A 19,050-nucleotide genomic window follows, 5' to 3' on the forward strand; every position below is an offset into this window, starting at 1 on the left:
TGGAAAGGGATCGTGGTTTACTGTTAAAGTATTAGCACTCAACAGATAAGTCTTATTTCCTACAAATCTGTTGAACTGGAAATAAATCTTAAAGATGAAAAGATCTCTTGATAAGTACAGCCATTTCAAAAGCTATTAGAAAACAGAATAATTAGAGAGCCAGATGAGTTTTGCTCCTCCTGGACTCATTTTACCTAGGAGCAAAATACAGCTAGACAAGCTAGACCACCTGTCCTCCCACACCAGCACTGCAGAATTCACCAAGGTTAGTCCTATTCTTAAATGATAATGATGATTACACCTAAACAACAAAGCCACCAAAATGTCAGTGAGAAATACAAGTGGCAGAGAATACATTTACAACAACATAGCCATAGAAAGGAGGAGTAATAGGGAAGGTTTTAGACTCTGGGGAAAATAACTCCTTACAGCACCTAACCAATGATACAAAAAGGTTTGCTGCTCATGGGATGGCAGCTAGAGGGGGTGGAGAGAAGGACACAGTGAGGCTCAAGAGTCCCAGGTGAAGTCCTCACTTCCATCTAGTAGAACCACCATTGGCCTGAGACTCAACCTTCCCATTTCAACTGCTCATTGGTCAACAAGGACAAAACAAAGTAGCAACTCCAAAAATGCATTACTCATCATAATTTATTATTTAAGTTTAATTAATTTCCAAAATATTTTTAACAAAAGATATTATGAAGTTGTATATGTGTATATACGCTTTTCAGCCCTACTACAAATGCACACAGGAGAAATAGGACACTATCTCAGTCTCCTCCTGCTATAGGTTAAGCTTTACCCTAAATTGTTCTTAGAGAACTGCCAGGTCATGTAAGGAAGGTGGTCATTTGAAATAAAGAACTCTGTTTTCTCGTTTTGTTTTTAGAATAGTTTTTTTTAATGTTTACTTATTTTTAATGTTTTATTCATTTTTTTGAGACAGAGACAGAGACAGAGCATGAGCAGGGGAGGGGCAGAGAGAGTGGGAGACACAGAATCCAAAGCAGGCTCCAGGCTCTGAGCTGTCAGCACAGAGCTCGACATGGGACTCCAACTCACAATTTGTCAGATCGTGACATGAGCCCAAGTCAGATGCTTAACTGACTGAGCCACCCAGGTCCCCCTTATGTATTTATTTTTGAGGGATAGAGAGCACATAGGCAAATGAGGTAGGAGCAGAGACAGAGCGAAAGAGAGAATCGGAAGCAGGCGTGGCTCTGTCAATGCAGAGCCCAATGGGGCTCAGCCTCACAAACTGTGAGATCATAACCTGAGCCAAAATCGAGTTGGATGCTCAACGGACTGAGCTACCCAGATGCCCCTGAATTCTGTTGTTTTTAATTTATTGGTAAACCTGTGATTCTGCTGGACTCAATGTTATTGAAGAACAAATATCAGGTTTGAGTCAAAGGGTCTAACAGCAGCTTCCTCCTATCAGTCTTCATCTCTCTACAACCAGGGCTGTCACTGAGACATGGCCACTGGCATGTCCATTCCTGTTATTAAACTCTCAAAACCCTTCTGTATGTACTATCCCCTGCATGTTGCTCCTTCCTCTTTGCCTCCTCCCTTGGGGCTCCCCAGACCTCTCCACAATACAGAAATTGACAGGTTGATGTTTGACACAGCAGAGAGTTTCCAAGAACTACCCTGACATTCGTCAGTGCCATGTGTCATACTAATTGTTTGCATATGAAAATAATGCCTCTGCCTAAGACATATCCACCCACATCCTGAGCCCCAACCGTGGCTACATCTAAGCCAAACCAAGACTCCTGAGGCACATTTAAAGCCTATAGGAGAAATCCCAGGAAATAATTTAGAACACAAAACTAGTTCCAAGATCTACTATTGTAGAGAGTTCCTAGGATAAGGCCCATTTAGAATTTGTGCCCAAGAGCTATTTGCAAATTTATAGTTATTTTTTCAGTCAATTAGTCTGAGAGAAGAAATGGAAGCTAAGTAAATAAATTAGATCATTAATTCGCAATAAATATAAATTATGCTAATTCTAAAAATTGAACATATATACAAACTACATATATAATAAATGAGGAATATACATAAGACTCTATTAGCAAAAGAAAGCCATCTTGACTTATTGTGTTGTGGAAAATCCATGTTTATTCCTTCAATAGATTTTAACAGTTTTGATATGTGTATGAAAATATAGGATAAACATTAACTGCCTACTGATGTTCCAACAAATCTATTTTCATTCCAAATGGAAATTAGAATATATTTTGCATTATTTAAGTTAATTACGTGACATTTCTTATGAATAATGATGTATTATTTCATTCATTACTTCTAATTATGTTCTGTTACAAGTGTGAGGCTGGCAACACCGTGGCCAGCCTTTCCCTGTTCCTCACAATCTGATGGCTTGCATAGGAAGCAGGTCAAAAACATGCCTGGAATATAATGAACAGAGTTCAGTAATTGTTAACCGTGATGATTTAAAATTACCTGGGGAAAGTTTCACATAGAAACAAATAGAAATGGGAAATGGCTTGTCCTGTTATAGGATATTCATTTTTGCAACTAATATGAGAAATATTCAAAGTGTTATTTTAATACCTATAATTACCATCCTACCATTTGCTACAGCTGGAAACAGAGCACCCCTCATACTGTCCTCCCCCGCCCCTCCCTGTGCTCACATACCAACAGAGTTCTATTTTATATCGACAGGCAGATTGTAAAGATATCTTTTTCTGGTGGTGAAAGTGATTCTATAGGCTTTGTGCAATTCTGAGAGAATGCAGCAACCTCCTAAAAGCTCTACTCAAAAAGTCAGTTGCATTTCCCTCCATTAATGCATAACCATGGTCAGACCTGCCCATTTCACCCCATTCACAGCAGGGCCTGAAGCTAGAAGGTAAATCCTATTATAAAGAAGAGGTCAAGGTGAAGGAAAATCACTCAGAAGAGGAGCCAAGTGAACCACAAGGCCACCATATGCATATCCTCATCAGCCAGCACTCAGCAAGGAGCCAGGGAGAGACCACTGACAGTAGGAAGAGGCCAGGATGAGGTCTAGAGACCAATCTGCACATGCTTTACATCCACCGCCTCATGGGTGAGTCACCTTGGTTTGAATGGGCCAGGACAAAGGATATAAAATCCACACATTGTTTTCCATCCGATTTCAAACGTTCCCTGCACACATACAAAGCATCTATTAATTCCTTCAGTATCAGGTGCCAACAATCCATCATTGTGTCTACAATAAAAACAAAGACACCAGTCTCAGCTCCAGGAACGAAAAATAAACCTGGGGGAGGCACAACTTGGCAAGGAGCGTTCCTCTTTCTCCTCTGGTACCCAAGACAATTACTACCCACTGACCCTGCATGTAGCCTCAGAATCATCCTTAACACTGTGAGCTAATTACCAACCAAAGAAGTGGCATCTGAGATAAAATGCATGTGCTCTTTGTGCAGTAATTCTTCAGATGACCAGTCAAGATGGATGAGGGTCACACAAGGTTTGTCTTGCAATGAGGGTTGCCAAGATCATCTGTGGTGGGTTCTAGATGCTTGAAAAAAGAGATTAGTCAACTTAGTGAATGATAAAAGCATCCAAGAGCTTCCTTTGTCCCTGCTGATGCCTTCAAAGACTCTTTCTAGCTACCAACCCAAAGGTAGGTAAACATTTATATGGGAACCTTTCCCACAGAAACAGAATTGTTCTAACTGAACAACCACTGCCACATGCAGAATTCTTGAACACAATAACCTGCAAAATAAAGAAAAATATGACTGTAAGAAAACCAACTTGTCCCACTGCAGCTCAGGACAAAGGACAGCAAGATTGCCCTTGAATGTCTCTCCAAGAGTACTTTAAGCTAGCTAATACAAGACAGGCATGCACAGGGTGGGGGGGGGAGGGCGGGAAGGGGGAAAGACACACTGAGGGAAATTTTAAGAAAGAAAAACTATCTTTAGTAATAAGGATATTAAAATAGTGCCTGTGCTTATTTTATTTGCACAGGAAGGTTTAAAAAGAAACTCTTTTGAGAAATGAAAGATCATCAGATCGCTAATAACTGCAGTTTCCTGAACAATTAAAGAAATTCACAAGATTACAACCTACTCAGGAAATGACAAATATTTCTGATTTTTATGGAAGAACTAAAAGGGCACTTTTATCTATAGCATCCATTCCGTAAGAAGCACTGTTAAGTAATGAAGCTATTTTTATTATTTGTTCATTTGCTTCAGGAGAACTCAACACGGCAATAGTCTAAAAACAGACAACTTCCCATTGCTTGCTTGGAAAGGTAAAATCGTATATTAAAAGACATTTGCCAGAGTTTTCTTTTTTACCTATTAAACTTGGACCTTAGAGAACAATTTCCATTGTGCCCAACTTTTGTTTCTAACATTCAGCAGAAATATCTTTCAAGGGACATAGTCTAATTCTTCACAAATGCACTTTATAAAGCTATCCTCAATGCATCATCCAAACAGTGTCTGCACTTGATAACATTCCGTGTGCAATGCTCCTGTTTGGAAAAACCTGCTCTTTTTAAAAACTGATCCAATAAACTGTTGACAAATGATTTGTATAATAGAGTATGGCCAGCAAGCCAGGTTTATCTCTGTCATTACACACTGCATTCAACCCGTTCACAAACGTCGCCGTGTTCCCTTACGTTAGGGCCCCTTCTGCCATTCTGAATAGCAATCCAAAGATCAATACGCAGTCTGCTGAAAACACCAGGACATAACAAATGAATAATTTTACTTACCATAAAAGCCCCAGTCTCTAAATGGATTCCACTAATACTCAAATTCATTTTTCATGCTCAAGATGGGAGGGAGATGTAGCACAATGCAAGGGAACGGGGTACGGAGAAGTATTAACCGTACTGGCTCAAATTTACTTAAGCCATGAACAATAGCTGGACTGCACTGAGGTCCATGAATAAAATGTTCACTACAGAATTCTTAAGATGCAATCTCCAAAATGATTCTGTTCTCTCACCAAGACACTCTGAAAAGCATTTTCCAGGAACAAGAAATTAATGGATTAAAGACATTCTGACATATCCTTCTTGAGTGTTGCACCACAGAGGCCAAAGCCTGTTCAATCAGCTTTAAACACTGTTTGCAACAAGCAGAAGTATTTGCTTTCGGTGGGGACAAGGAGGGATTCGAGTGGGTCTTTTGAGAATGAAGCCAATAGTCTTGCTTCAAAAGTTTACCTTTGGCCCCTGATCTAACAGTTCTTTTCCTCCTCTGAAAGGTATGAAAAAGTCAGTGAGCAAAGTCCTAAGAAAAAAAGGTTTGGGGAGAGGGAGCAAAATGTTAGAGAGGACACAAGTTCAAAGATGACATTTACAAGTCTCATGAATGGCACATTCCCCAAAGGCCACCTGAATACTCTTTAAAAAGAAAATCATCATAGGGGCGCCTGGGTGGTGCAGTCGGTTGAGCGTCCGACTTCAGCCAGGTCACGATCTCGCGGTCCGTGAGTTCGAGCCCCGCGTCAGGCTCTGGGCTGATGGCTCAGAGCCTGGAGCCTGTTTCCGATTCTGTGTCTCCCTCTCTCTCTGCCCCTCCCCCGTTCATGCTCTGTCTCTCTCTGTCCCAAAAATAAATAAACGTTGAAAAAAAAAAAATTTAAAAAAAAAAAAAAGAAAATCATCATAAATACAAAATAATAATTTCCCATTTATGTAAAGATGCCAATATACTGCCCTTAAAATACAGACTTGTCCATTGAAAACTAACAGGCAAAAAAAAATCTTTTTCCATCGGCCATCAATTCATTCACCACTTTTAGACTTAACTGTACCCTTGTAACACAGACATGTAAACAAGATTCCAACTGACAAAGCAGGAGGGGAAAGTTGGAAAAAATATAGCTTTAATAGGATACTAAAAGATCTGGAATAAAATGGGAACAAGATTTGGCTGGTGCTTGGGCATACTGAAAAGGCAGGATTTCCATGGACCCTTGTTGTCCCGCTCCATCAATCGAAATGATCCATATGCTCCTGATGATTACAGCTTCACTTAAAATTCAGGCAGGATAGTACTTTGGATGCTGAGGAAAAAGACGTGTAAGAGCTCCTGCCCCACCCCTTTCCAGGAACGAAGGACTCTGCACAGAGACAAACAAGAATGCACATAGTTCTGACACGAGGCAGACTGGGTAAGTGTTTGGCCCAATGCCTGGAACAGAGCAGGAGCTCTGTAATAAACTGCTGCATGAATCGACATGCAAATAAGGAGTCAAGGGTCACAGAGAGGACCACACATTTACTTCCTGAGAGGGCAAGGCGGGTATCAGAACATTTTAGTTGAAACAAAAAAGGATGGGTAGGATCTCATCTCGAAGAGAAAGGCAGGGTAAAGGTGGCCAGGGGTGGGGAACATGGTGAAAGGAAATACAACACCTGTTTAGGAAATAGTTGTAAAGGGGGAAGGTTGAGTCAAGATAGTGAAAATCTTTTAGGGGCGCCTGGGTGACTCAGTCGGTTAAGTGTCCGACTTCAGCTCAGGTCATGATCTCGCAGTTTGTGAGTTCGAGCCCCGTGCCGGGTTCCATGCTGACAGCTCAGAGCCTGGAGCCTGCTTCGGGTTCTGTGTTTCCCTCTCTCTCTCTCTCTCTCTCTCTCTCTCTCTCTCTCTCTCTGCCCCTTGACCAACTCATGCTCTCTCTCTCAGAAATAAATAAACATTAAAAATGAAAAAAAAGAATAGTGAAAATCTTTTAAGATTATGCTAAAGAGTTTGGACTTTCTCCTTAAAAAAAAAAAAAAACATTCATTATATTCACTAGTAGTTTGCAAGGGACTAGGAAGGAGAAAGATAGAATTGGGAGCCATGGTCTGAATGATGTGTGGGCTGGAGAGAAGTCCAGGAGCAGGGAGGGTTCAAGATGCTGTACGACTTAGGACACCCACACCAAGGGGCTCACCTAGGGCAGACAGAACAGAGCACTGGGGGAAGATTAAAGCCCGCTGCAGACATCTCACCATTTATTTTATGAAATGTGAGTGGGCAGAGCTATCCACAGCTTCAATTCCCAAATCACAAGACAAAAGAATATCGCTTTCTGCAGGCGAATGAGTAATGTATTAAGATTCTTCTCACCGTTGTCACCTAGCCAAGTTTACAAAGGTAAAGTAAAAAAATAAAAAAAAAAAATCACAAAATCATCATATAAAAAGGATTGTCTGAATACATTATCTACTGGTCCTGAGACCCCTTTCAACCCTGCAGATATGAAATGCCTCACTCAATATACAGATTATAAAAATGTCCTGGTTCTGTTATCCTCAGAAAGGGTCGGCTCCTTCTTGCTACCTTCCAAGCAAACTGAGGTTTGCTCACTTTAATGCGACGTCCCTCGTGTCCCTGGCATTTACTCAAAGATAGGAGAACTGACCAGGACCCATTTCCAAAACAGCAGCTCCAGTGCCATCTGGAAAAAGACTAGTCATCATTTACTAACGGCTCACTATTCAGCTTGTGCATTTTCCTAGAGGCAGACACCTCAACTGAAGTACAAGCATGTCTATGACCTATATCTTGCATCACACCTGACAAAATTTGTTAGAAAGACCATGAAAATCAAGTTTTCTGCTATCAAGATATGAGTTAAAAAAATTACAAAGCTAAATTCATTCTATTATTAACCATTAAAAAAGCAGTACAACTCTGCAACCTTCCAGGGCAAGGTATTAAAATTTGTTCATCTAGGGGCGCCTGGGTGGCGCAGTCGGTTAAGCGTCCGACTTCAGCCAGGTCACGATCTCGCGGTCCGTGAGTTCGAGCCCCGCGTCGGGCTCTGGGCTGATGGCTCAGAGCCTGGAGCCTGTTTCCGATTCTGTGTCTCCCTCTCTCTCTGCCCCTCCCCCGTTCATGCTCTGTCTCTCTCTGTCCCAAAAATAAATAAACGTTGAAAAAAAAAATTAAAAAAAAAAAAAATTTGTTCATCTAAAATCACATTTTCATCCCAGGTCCCCTCTTTGATAGAAGATAAAAGTCAATTAAAGCTGGCACTCAAAGAGATATGGCATTTCAACCATATTCTTTTGACACCAGAATGCTCAACCATTAAAAAAAAAATCCACAGAGGAAAAAGACAACCACAAACTTGCAGCAGAATCAAACGAAAAAATAAAATGCTTCTGTCATCTTAAGAACTTCAAAGTCTCTTAGAAGAACTCCATATAAAATTGACATACAGCTTGAAAATTTTTCTTTTTTTATAGGACTTTCCTGAACCATTCCAGCTTTTATTTTTACTTCAGTAGACAAGAAATAATATTTTTAAATATTTACCATTGGGGCGCCTGGGTGGCGCAGTCGGTTAAGCGTCCGACTTCAGCCAGGTCACGATCTCGCGGTCCGTGAGTTCGAGCCCCGCGTCGGGCCCTGGGCTGATGGCTCAGAGCCTGGAGCCTGTTTCCGATTCTGTGTCTCCCTCTCTCTCTGCCCCTCCCCCGTTCATGCTCTGTCTCTCTCTGTCCCAAAAATAAATAAATGTTGAAAAAAAAAAATTAAAAAAAAAAATAATAAAAAAAATAAAATCACCTTTTAAAAAAAAAAATAAAATAAATAAATAAATAAATATTTACCATTTATAATTTAGACTATTTTTATAAATTTAAAGGTAAATATCAAGAAGTAATTTGTATTAGTAGTTTACTGCTGTTATCATTAGTTTTATAAATGTACATAATTTATTTAGTCAAAATTAAATTCAAGGAATCCGGGTGTCTACCATAAAATCACAATTCTCTTTTGGTGCTTTTTTTCTTATTTGTGTTTTTTTTCAATGTTACATCAGGTATATGGCCCAGAAAGGAGATTATTCCTGAAGTTCTCACACACTTTGAAAATTCCCATAGGGGAAAAAAATTATATATATATATATATATATGTGTATATATATGTGTGTGTGCGTGTGTGTATATATATATATACATATATATATATATGTATATATATATATACACACACATACATACATATACACACACACAATTTTAATTTACTCTGGAAAAAAAATCTTGAGATACTTATAGATTCAAAATTACAGAGACATTTATTTCAAAGTAAAATCATGTCTTAGTGTGGAAAATGTTTATTATCTTAAAATATGAAATTTTATACTTTATTGCCCTCTGCATAGTAAATTAAATTAGAGAGAAAGAGAAAAAAATAACTCTAAAGCATCAGTACAAAAGTCATTTGCACACAGTCACGAGTGACACTCTAAGCAAACACAAAAATAACTCCAGAACATTTCACCAATTCCTGCTGCTCCCGCTGCAAAGAATAAAGCTTCCAATGAAGTCAGCAGCAGGAAAGACAACAAGTCAACGGTCAGAGAGAAATAAAACTCTACCACCAATGATACTGGATGACCATCCAGAAGCTGGGATGCTCTCCAAGAAAAAAAAAAAAATGCTATTTCAGATCCTAAAATGAAAATGACTATTTTGTTAGGTATATTGAGGTATATGAATTTGCTAGAATGATCCCTAAAAGGTAAAGACACCAAGTCAATCACAAATCCTTAGGTAATACCTTATTTCCACATCACAAAAGTGCCAGCCAATCTCTATCTTACTATTAAGATTTGCTACTGATAACTGAAAACAAAGTACCCATGATATTCACTAGGCCCACTTTAGAAGCACCTATTTATTTACACAGCTACTATAGTGAAAAGGTCAAGTAAAAATTCACCTCCAAAGCCACGGTTGCTAAGCAACTCTTTTCAGAAAGTTCTGCAACATTGATCAAGCATATTACTGGTGCCACCAACTGGATTCGGAATAAATGCAACATCTTACCTGGTTTCTCCAAAGGGGGAGGAAGGCGGAGCCCTTTTCTTTTTCAGACCGACACTGGAAGCCAATGCTGCAATCCTCTGGTCTGTTAAGTTCAGAGGCATTTTATTTTTCCTCTCTTAAAACCAAACAAAACAAAACAAAAAGGATACGTCCTGGTACCACAGGTTTCCTGTTCACAAGAGCAAAGGACAGTTCTGTTTTGAGAAAAACCACAGAGGGCTTGATGAGGTGTTGGCCAAATCTGAATGACATTTCCTCACGGTTGAAACCTGAAAGAGAAGATGATTTAGGAAATGAGAATTTGTAAAATTCAGTTGAGAAACTCAGACTATATACAACTCTAAAAAAAGCAAATTCCAATACTACAGATTGTTGGTTGCAAAGTAGAAATCACTGAAGCTGTTCCCCATTTAAGTCCACTAAGATGGATTCTTGGCAAATCCTCCTAAAATACTCTCCTCTCCTTACGCAGTGTTGCCTTGATTGTTTTTAAGCAGAAGCTTGCACAAGGACAACGAAACAGTCTTCTTAAATCCCTCTGTAATTCAAGCAGTCACCTTAACCCAAAGTTACTAGGTTCCACCTGTCAGGTTATTTTTATCCATTCATTTCATCATTTTTGCTAAGCTGAAATTTTTAATTGTTAAGCATGGACTATAAACCATTTAATTCCTAAATGCTTTTCTCAAATGGTTTCATCTTTATTTATGTAAAAGCAATTTAGAAAAGGTACAAACACCGTTTGACCTTGCCTATAACTACCAAAACATGAGCACTTCCAAAGAACTATTCTAGTAAAAATTCCAAAATTGAAGGGAAAAATTTTGAGAAAAAAGAAATAGCAAATAACTACCAAAACATGAGCACTTCCAAAGAACTATTCTAGTAAAAATTCCAAAATTGAAGGGAAAAATTTTGAGAAAAAAGAAATAACAGACTTCAAGAGGAGAACAATTCCTGGTTAATGCAGGTTGTGAAATATTTCATATTCTCTTTTGGGGGGGGGAGTCATGGGAGTGGAATATGACTGAATCAGTATGCGGTGCTTAGCATTTGGGTACCAAGTAAGGGTTTTCCATCATTCCTATGCTTATGCATGGCAATGTTACTTCCTGAGTAACTAAGACCCTCCTTGGAAAACCACTCATTTTCCAATTCAGAAACTATCCTCCTATAAATCTGTGAGAATAGATCAATCCATGGGAAACCAGAAGATTACAAAACAGACAATGTCAGTAAATGGTTGACTATTTTACAAAGCATACCAACAAATGTACAACTGTTTAATGATCCTCATGTTCTCAAAGACTCAAAAGATACAGAGGGCCATGCAAATGTCATCTACTATCATCTAGAAGTGCCCACATGGCAAGAACCTAACACATGTCAGGGACTAAGACATAAAATAGAAGGTTTGCCTCAAAGATACAATACTGGTTTTCAGAACATTTACAACTAGCTAATAAAAATGACAGGCCAATGAGGATATTGAAAACCAATGTACCCAGTGGTTCTTAAGGTGTGTTTCCTGGACCAGCAACACCAGCATCACCTGGGAACTACTTAGAAATGTAAATTCTGGGGCGCCTGGGTGGCGCAGTTGGTTAAGCGTCCGACTTCAGCCAGGTCACGATCTTGCGGTCCGTGAGTTTGAGCCCCGCGTCAGGCTCTGGGCTGATGGCTCAGAGCCTGGAGCCTGTTTCCAATTCTGTGGCTCCCTCTCTCTCTGCCCCTCCCCCGTTCATGCTCTGTCTCTCTCTGTCCCAAAAATAAATAAACGTTGAAAAAAAAATTTGAAAGAAATGTAAATTCTGAATTCCTACTCTGGACCTACCAAAGCAGAAACTATGGGAAAGGGCCAAGCAATCTATGCTTGAGTAAGCTGCCCAAAGGATTGAGAACCATGATCAAACCCAACTATTCTCCCAATCCTTGGGTCCTTCCCTACAGAATCTTGGCCAACTAACTGGCTAGACTATGCATAAATATACCCAGTGATGGGAAGTTCACTATTCATTGCTTCTAAGACAATCAATTCCAGCCATTACATAGTTGCCCTTCCTCCAAGTCTATTTGTTTGTCATGAATTCATGCCTTGGAGAGGATGAAATACGTATCGTGCAAGTGGCAGTGCTTCAGATGTTTAGAGTTAACCTTTTTTCATTTCCCCCACAATTTTTTAAATAAACATGGCATTTCATTTCAGTCATTCTGCAAACAGCATTGATTCAATTCCACTACAGCTCTTGGTGTGTCTTATGATTATTATTAATCTTACTTGGTTTTTGCTGGGGGTGGGGGGAAGGTTGCCTGCCCAGCATCTACTTTCTGTATTTCTGTCCATACCATCCTGATTTTTCTTTGGGTAATACCCCACCACCACCACCATATTCTGTTTGTGGGGCTATTCCCACTGCCTGACTCTAGGGACAGGAAAGTGATTCAGGCATCTGTCACATGGCTGGTTCAAAAGCAGACACAGGACAAAACATGAGCCTCTGAAAAAAAAGTAGATCCACAAGAAGATTCCTGCTGATGCTAAAGGGAAGAACTTTCTTTCTGCTGAGTTGCCAATCTGCTCACATGAACCAAAACAACTAAAAGTTACACTAAAAAGAGTCCACCTGACATCCAGAGAGGTGGGCAGAGCCAAGATAGAGAGACCCATACCTGGTGACATTGTTTGAGAAGCTGGATCTAACAATGCTGTTAGGACTAATGTGCCCAGAATTTGTTTCCTCTAAAGGATGATTGTACAGAATTGACTTCAGCACAGGCTCTAGTTGATAAGCCCCTACTTAGAGTCCATGAAAAACTCTTCATTTGGTTTTCATTTTTCTCATCATTTCTCCTTCATCCTCTATGCCCAGTTCCATTCTTTCAACCACAGAGCTTCACTTTTTCATGATTAATGTATTGTTTATAATCTTAATTGCATTTTTATAAATATTGCCATGTCAAAAATACATAGGGCTCCTGCATGTTTTTTTTTAATTTGTATATAAATCATATCATGCTTTAAATGTCACTCTGCCTTTTTTTTTTCCCCTCAACACTGTTTTAGAGACTCATTCATGGTGCTCTAGGTACGCGTAATTCATTCCTTCCCAATGCCTATTCCCTCTCACTGGATTACATTGTAGTTTTCCCTCTAGTGCCAAAGGACTAGCTTATCTCCAATCTTGAACCACAAATATCACAGATGACCACCCTTACATAGATTTCCCTGGGTATCTAGGCTAGAGTCCCATTATTTGGTTTTAATATTTAGATTTTCTAAAATAGAAGCACCAGTCTGCATTCCCAGCATCAGTATGTTTAGTCTTCTATTTACTCACATTCTTGCCGGCACTTGAGAGTATCTGATTAGGTAGCTTTTACTGGTATGATAGACAAAATGGAATCCTTTACTTTTGTCTCTAGTGTAGTATGTATAAGTACATATTTCTCCTTCTTGAATTACCAATTCATACTTTGCCCTTTTGTAGTGGTTTCCTCCCTTCTATTTTCTGATTTTTCAGAGCCCCCTGTATATTTAAATATGGATCTTGGCCTATTAAACATGACAATTATATTCTCACCATCTGTTAGTTTTCCTATCATATGATACATTAAATAGGAAGCATTCATTTTGATGTATGGATCAATTTTCTTTTTATGGTTGTGCCCTGTGAATCTTATGTAACAAACCTGTCTCCACTATAAGGTTACCAAAATAATATCTTAAATTTTTGTCTATCAGCTTTATAGTTTTAACAGGTATTTAATCTACTTGAAACTTTGCTTCTGGTATAAAATATGAAAATGGTTTAATTTTTTCCTTTTGTGAAACAGTTTCCTAACACCAATTGCTGGGAATGATTATACCAAATTCCCTTATGTGTAAAGGGAGGAGTCTGTACTTAAGATATTGTGATTCTATGCCAGATGCTGAAGAACAGGGATGCCAAATTTTTTCTCTAAAGGGCCAGATTCAGCCGGCCACACAGTCTGTTCTAACCACTCATCCCTGTTATGGCAGAATAAAAGCAGCCAAAGACAATACATAGTAAATGGATGTGGATGTGTCCAAATAAAACTTTATTCATAAGAACAGGTGGCAGCCTGGACTAGGCTTGTGGGCTGTAATTTGCCAACTTCTGTTGTATAATGTTAATGCCTTGTAAGAAAAAAAAATTCTTATCTCTATTCTCCCATATAAATTGTAGATTCAGGTCTGCCCCATGAAAAAAAATTATTCCTGAGATGTTGATTGGAATTACACTGAATTTAAATTTTAATGGAGGAAGTGCGACACCTTCATAATATTCAATCAATCCATTTATGAATGCTGCTTTTACGTTCTATAATACCATAATAAAACTCTTGTAATAGGGTTTTAAATTTCCCTTATATGTTTTATGAATTCTTTCTTAGATTTATTCCTAGATAGCTTTTAGTTTATGTCACTATTATAAATGATATCTTATCATCATCATAGTTTATAATTGGTTATTCCCAATACAGAGGAAAGCTATTGATTTTTATATGTTGCCCTTCCAAGCTGGCAACCTAGCTGAACCCTTGGATTGCTACTAATAGCTTCTGCTGATTCTTTTTGGTTTCCTATATAAATGATTTTCCTTAGAAATAATGACAATTACCTCTCTCACTTCAATCTTTCTGCTTTTGTGTTGTTTTTTTTTTTTTTTTTATCTTGCTGCACTGGTGTGGTATCTGGTAATGTGTTGAAAGGTAAAGCAATGAGTTTAAACCTTTGAGTATAAATCCACTAGGAATGATGTCTGCCATACTTTTTTAGTACAAAGACTTTATCAAGCTAAAAAAAAAAATCTCTATTTTAAGTTGGCTAAGGGCTGATTCCTTAAAAGAGAAAAAACTTAGTTTTAACAATTTTTATCCCTTTGTCATTGATCACACAACTTCTTATTCTTTGTCATTAATGTGATAAATTACAGTAACACTTTTAAATGCTAAAACATCCTTTCACCTTTTAAAAAATTACACTTAGTCAAATTATTTTTTAATACACTGCTGGATTTGAATCTTAGTGTTTTATCATGTCCTAAGTTAGCCAATACTTTTTAACCTGGTTTTTGTCTAAAAAAGAAATCCAACTTATAGGTTGGCTTTTCTCTGTTCAATAAGAAGTTTTATAAACAAGGATTTTCTGTTCCTTGAGACTTAAATAGAACTACTTGTCAAACTGTCTAGGCCTATTTTTATATTACAGGGAAGATTGTCTTGATAAGCATTACAATTTATTTAATGCTTACTGATTATGGGGTTTCTTGAATCTTTTTAGGATAAATTTAGCCTAAATCATTTTTTTCACCTAAATTAATCTTTATTGGTAAAAACTCACATTCTCTTTAACATATTGAAACTGCAATCTGTATTTACCTTATTTTGTACCTATTCATAACATATATATTTTTATCAGTCATCCTGGGATTTATATCTTACCTATTAAGCTTCAAAGAAGCTTTTCTTTCCATTCTTTGCTTTTATTAATTTTCTCTATTACTGCTTATTTTCTGCTCTTATGTTTGTTTCCCGTTTTTTTTTTGTTTGTTTCCCTTTCCTTATTTCTTCAGATTTACCATGTCACAGTCACTCTAATTACTTGAGCCAAACATTGAGCTTGCGGGGATCCCCTTATCATTAGACTGTGTCCTTTTAAATGTACTTTATAAATAATACAGCATTTAGTTTCCATCCATGGAACAACCTACCTTGATTAGTTTAACCTCATGCATTTATGCCAATTATTCTTTGAGCTTATTTGGAACATCCTATTTCACTTTTGTTTTCATCCTCTTCTTGCTTCACTTTATTTTCCTTCCTACCTTCCACTGACTAGGTCAATTTTTTTCCCGTGGATATGAAAATTATACATCCTATTTCATTCAGTAGAGGCTATTCTTTAATTTTTTAATTTATTTTTTTAGTATAATTTATTGTCAAGTTGGCTAACATACAGCGTGTGCAGTGTGCTCTTGGTTTCAGGGATAGATTCCCAGGATTCATCGCTTACATACAACACCCAGTGTTCATCCCAACGAGCGCCCTCCTCAATGCCCATCACTCATTTCCCCCTCTACCCTGCCCCTCCCCATCAACCCTCAGTTTGTTCTCTGTATTTAAGAGTCTCTTATGGTTTGCCTCCCTGTTTCAAATTATTTTTCCCCTTCTCTTCCCCCCATCTTCTAGTAAGTTTCTCAAGTTCCACATATGAGTGAAAACATAGGATATCTGTCTTTCTCTTATTTATTTCACCTAGCATAATGCCCTCCAGTTACACCCACATTGCTGCAAATGGCATGATTCTATTCTTTCTCATTGCCAAGTAGTATTCCATTATGTATATAGACCACATCTTTATCCATTCATCAGTTGATGGACATTTGGGCTCTTCCCATGCTTTGGCTATTGTTGAAAGTGCTGCTGTAAACATTGGGGTACAAGTGTCAATAGAGGCTATTCTTATTATAGTCTATCTAAACTAATGCTCAATTTCCCATTATAAATGCAGATCAATCTCTAAGTCCCATGGCATATTCTTACCCCCTTAGGTCTCTTTCAGATAGCTTCCCCATCCTTCTCAAGTCCACCTTCTGAGGCATTGAAATAATATAGCATTGTAATTTCATATAGTTACTGATATGCTGGAGCTTTATTTGTACCCTCAGAGATCTCATCTGAAAACAGTGGCTGATGGTGTAAGTAAAGCGCATGTATGTCACAAGAAATATTACCAAAAGTGGTACTATTTATCTCTTTACCCAAATCTAATTCAGCTTCTTCTTTAATTGTGGTAAAATTCTGCCCATTTGTGCTGTTAAAAGACATGCTTCCTCAAGTTTTAATTTCAGTAGAAAAGGAACACTCCAGCAACTATAAGAGGAACACAAGTAGAGAAATGGCTAAGAGCCAATACTGTGTGATGGGAAGATTCCTGCATCTCTAGGATCTCAAACTGTCTGCAAGGCTGAGATAAATATTAAATACTCTCCTCTCACATGAAGATGACCAAAAGCAATTGTATTTTAAGCGAAAGTAAAATTGCTGATTTTTTTTTTAATCAAACAAGAAGACTGGATGTACCAATCTTCTTTTGAATTCCTGGAGAAAATCATCTCCCAGGATCTCGGTTTCTTAATAAATATGGAGATGACAGCTACTGGCATCCAGAAAACCAAGCACTGGGTTAAGGACCTCAGCCCAATGTTGAGGCCCTTAGACTTATTAGCAGCCTCAGCTAAGACAGAAATAGAAGGCTGACTCCAGCAACAGTGACTGAGACCTGCATTTGCCTGTTTATAAATAATAGCATGTTAATGAAAACCCCAGGTCTTATATTTTTAGCCAATTCTTTAACTTATATTCCTTAATAATAACATCTGTTATCTTGAACTAAAAATATGTGCCTTCAATGTGTTAAATCAGTCTCTATTTTCCATCATTTCTGCTGTGGAAGTTATTTGTACCTTCTCTTAACCTCTCTACTTCCTGCAACCTGTCTCTGCCTATCTCCTAGAATTCACAGCAGCCAGTAGCATCACGTTATTTTTAGAACTCTGTCTTCAAAACATAGTACAGAGAAAGGAAGTAACGAAAAGGTCTCTATTGACTATTCACATTTAATTTTGTGACTCAGTGGATTTGATCAGTCATTTTCTGATAGGGCTAGATAGGCAGCCTAATTTGCAGTGAAATAAGGTTCAATGGGCACAAAAGCAAAAGCTCTAAAATGTTAAATTTCCCAACCATTAACAACGGGAGATGACAACAGCTCACTTCAGGGTAGATCAGGTTTCTTCCTGGTTTGCTTTCCAATGTGATGTTAACGTCCAACTGAAATAACTACCGTATGCTTTTAACCTTGTCCCCCAAAAGAAAAATCAATACTAGAATTTGAGGCAGAAAAGGCCCACAGAGATCACTTAGATCCAGTTCCGTCATTTTAGAGACATTGAATAAGGGGGGAAGTCAAGTGGCTTACTCAAATTCACTGTGAACCTCACAAGATCTCCTTTAAAGGATATTATTCAGACAAGACACCTTTAAGGACTTCCCAAACTTGGGAATCTAGGACTCCAGAGACCCCGCTTTCAGAATCCCTAAACCAAAGGTACTGTCACAATAAGGGAATCCTTTGGTGCCAAAACCACACGGCAGTATCCTTGTAAGTCAGTCATCTGGTGATTCGGAATACATGCCTATGTCCATTATTTTCCATTATTTTATCAAATGGAGAACACAAAATATAAACTCCCTTTGAGAATGTGAGGACTCTTCAAAACCCAACAACCCAAGTTTGAGAAACTCAGGACTTTAGCAAAGGCACCTACCAGACCATGTTAGTGAGGATGCAAAATCTTAACCAACAGACTACCAGGACCTCGTTTCATGATTACTTTCTCTTTTCCCAAAGCAAATGATTTCTTTGGAACAAATATTAAGTCTTCACATTTTGCCAAGCACTGCAAGAGGTGTCTACTCAAAATGTGGTCTGAGGACCAACAAGGTCAGTATCACCTGAGAGATGTTAGAAATGCAGATAGCCGGGGCGCCTGGGTGGCGCAGTTGGTTAAGCATCCGACTTCAGCCAGGTCACAATCTCGCGGTCCAGGAGTTCGAGCCCCGCGTCAGGCTCTGGGCTGATGGCTCAGAGCATGGAGCCTGTTTCCGATTCTGTGTCTCCCTCTCTCTCTGCCCCTCCCCCGTTCATGCTCTGTCTCTCTCTGTCCCAAAAATAAATAAACGTTGAAAAAAAAAATTAGAAATGCAGATAGCAAAGCTCTCCCCCACCCAAACCCACTGCATCATTCTGTAGTTACACAAGATTCCAAGCGGTGTTGTCCATGCATCAAAGGTTTAGAAGGACTTTCCTAGAGCACTTGTTCCAATTAAAATCATTTCGGGAGCTTTTCTAAAAACAGTAGATTCTTAAGCTCCTCCCCAGCCCAACCCCAGCAGAACCCCTGGGATAATGAAGTTAAGAACACAGCTCTAGGACAAGTCCATGAAGTGGGGATAACAACAGTCCCTTGTTTTCAAGGACACATGGAAAGCATTTAGCAAGTATTTTATAAATCTAGTCATCATACCATTGTTGGTATTGTATGCTGTCAAACAGTCATGCCACATTTCATTCAACAAGTAATTGTTAACTGCCAGCTAACACATAATATTGCCAAGTTGCTTAGAAAACCGCT

At 38.5% G+C, this 19,050-nt stretch overlaps 1 protein-coding gene across 4 annotated transcripts in view; it reads right to left on the minus strand.

Moving 5' to 3' along the window:
- Nucleotides 1-19,050, minus strand: part of FHIT (fragile histidine triad diadenosine triphosphatase) — a 1,435,036-nt gene that overhangs the window by 780,931 nt on the left and 635,055 nt on the right. For 3 of the 4 annotated variants that reach the window (XM_030307140.1, XM_030307139.2, XM_030307141.1), the window contains one exon: nt 9,979-10,098. In XM_030307140.1, coding sequence (XP_030163000.1) covers nt 9,979-10,081 — 103 coding nt within the window. In that variant the 5' untranslated portion in view covers nt 10,082-10,098. Of the gene's footprint in view, nt 1-9,978; nt 10,099-16,614; nt 16,754-19,050 lie in introns of those variants that run through there. The other variant, XM_032592328.1, reaches the window with a different exon arrangement.

The sequence above is a fragment of the Lynx canadensis genome, chromosome A2 (assembly GCF_007474595.2).
Source record: "Lynx canadensis isolate LIC74 chromosome A2, mLynCan4.pri.v2, whole genome shotgun sequence".
Taxonomy (NCBI): Eukaryota; Metazoa; Chordata; class Mammalia; order Carnivora; family Felidae; genus Lynx; species Lynx canadensis.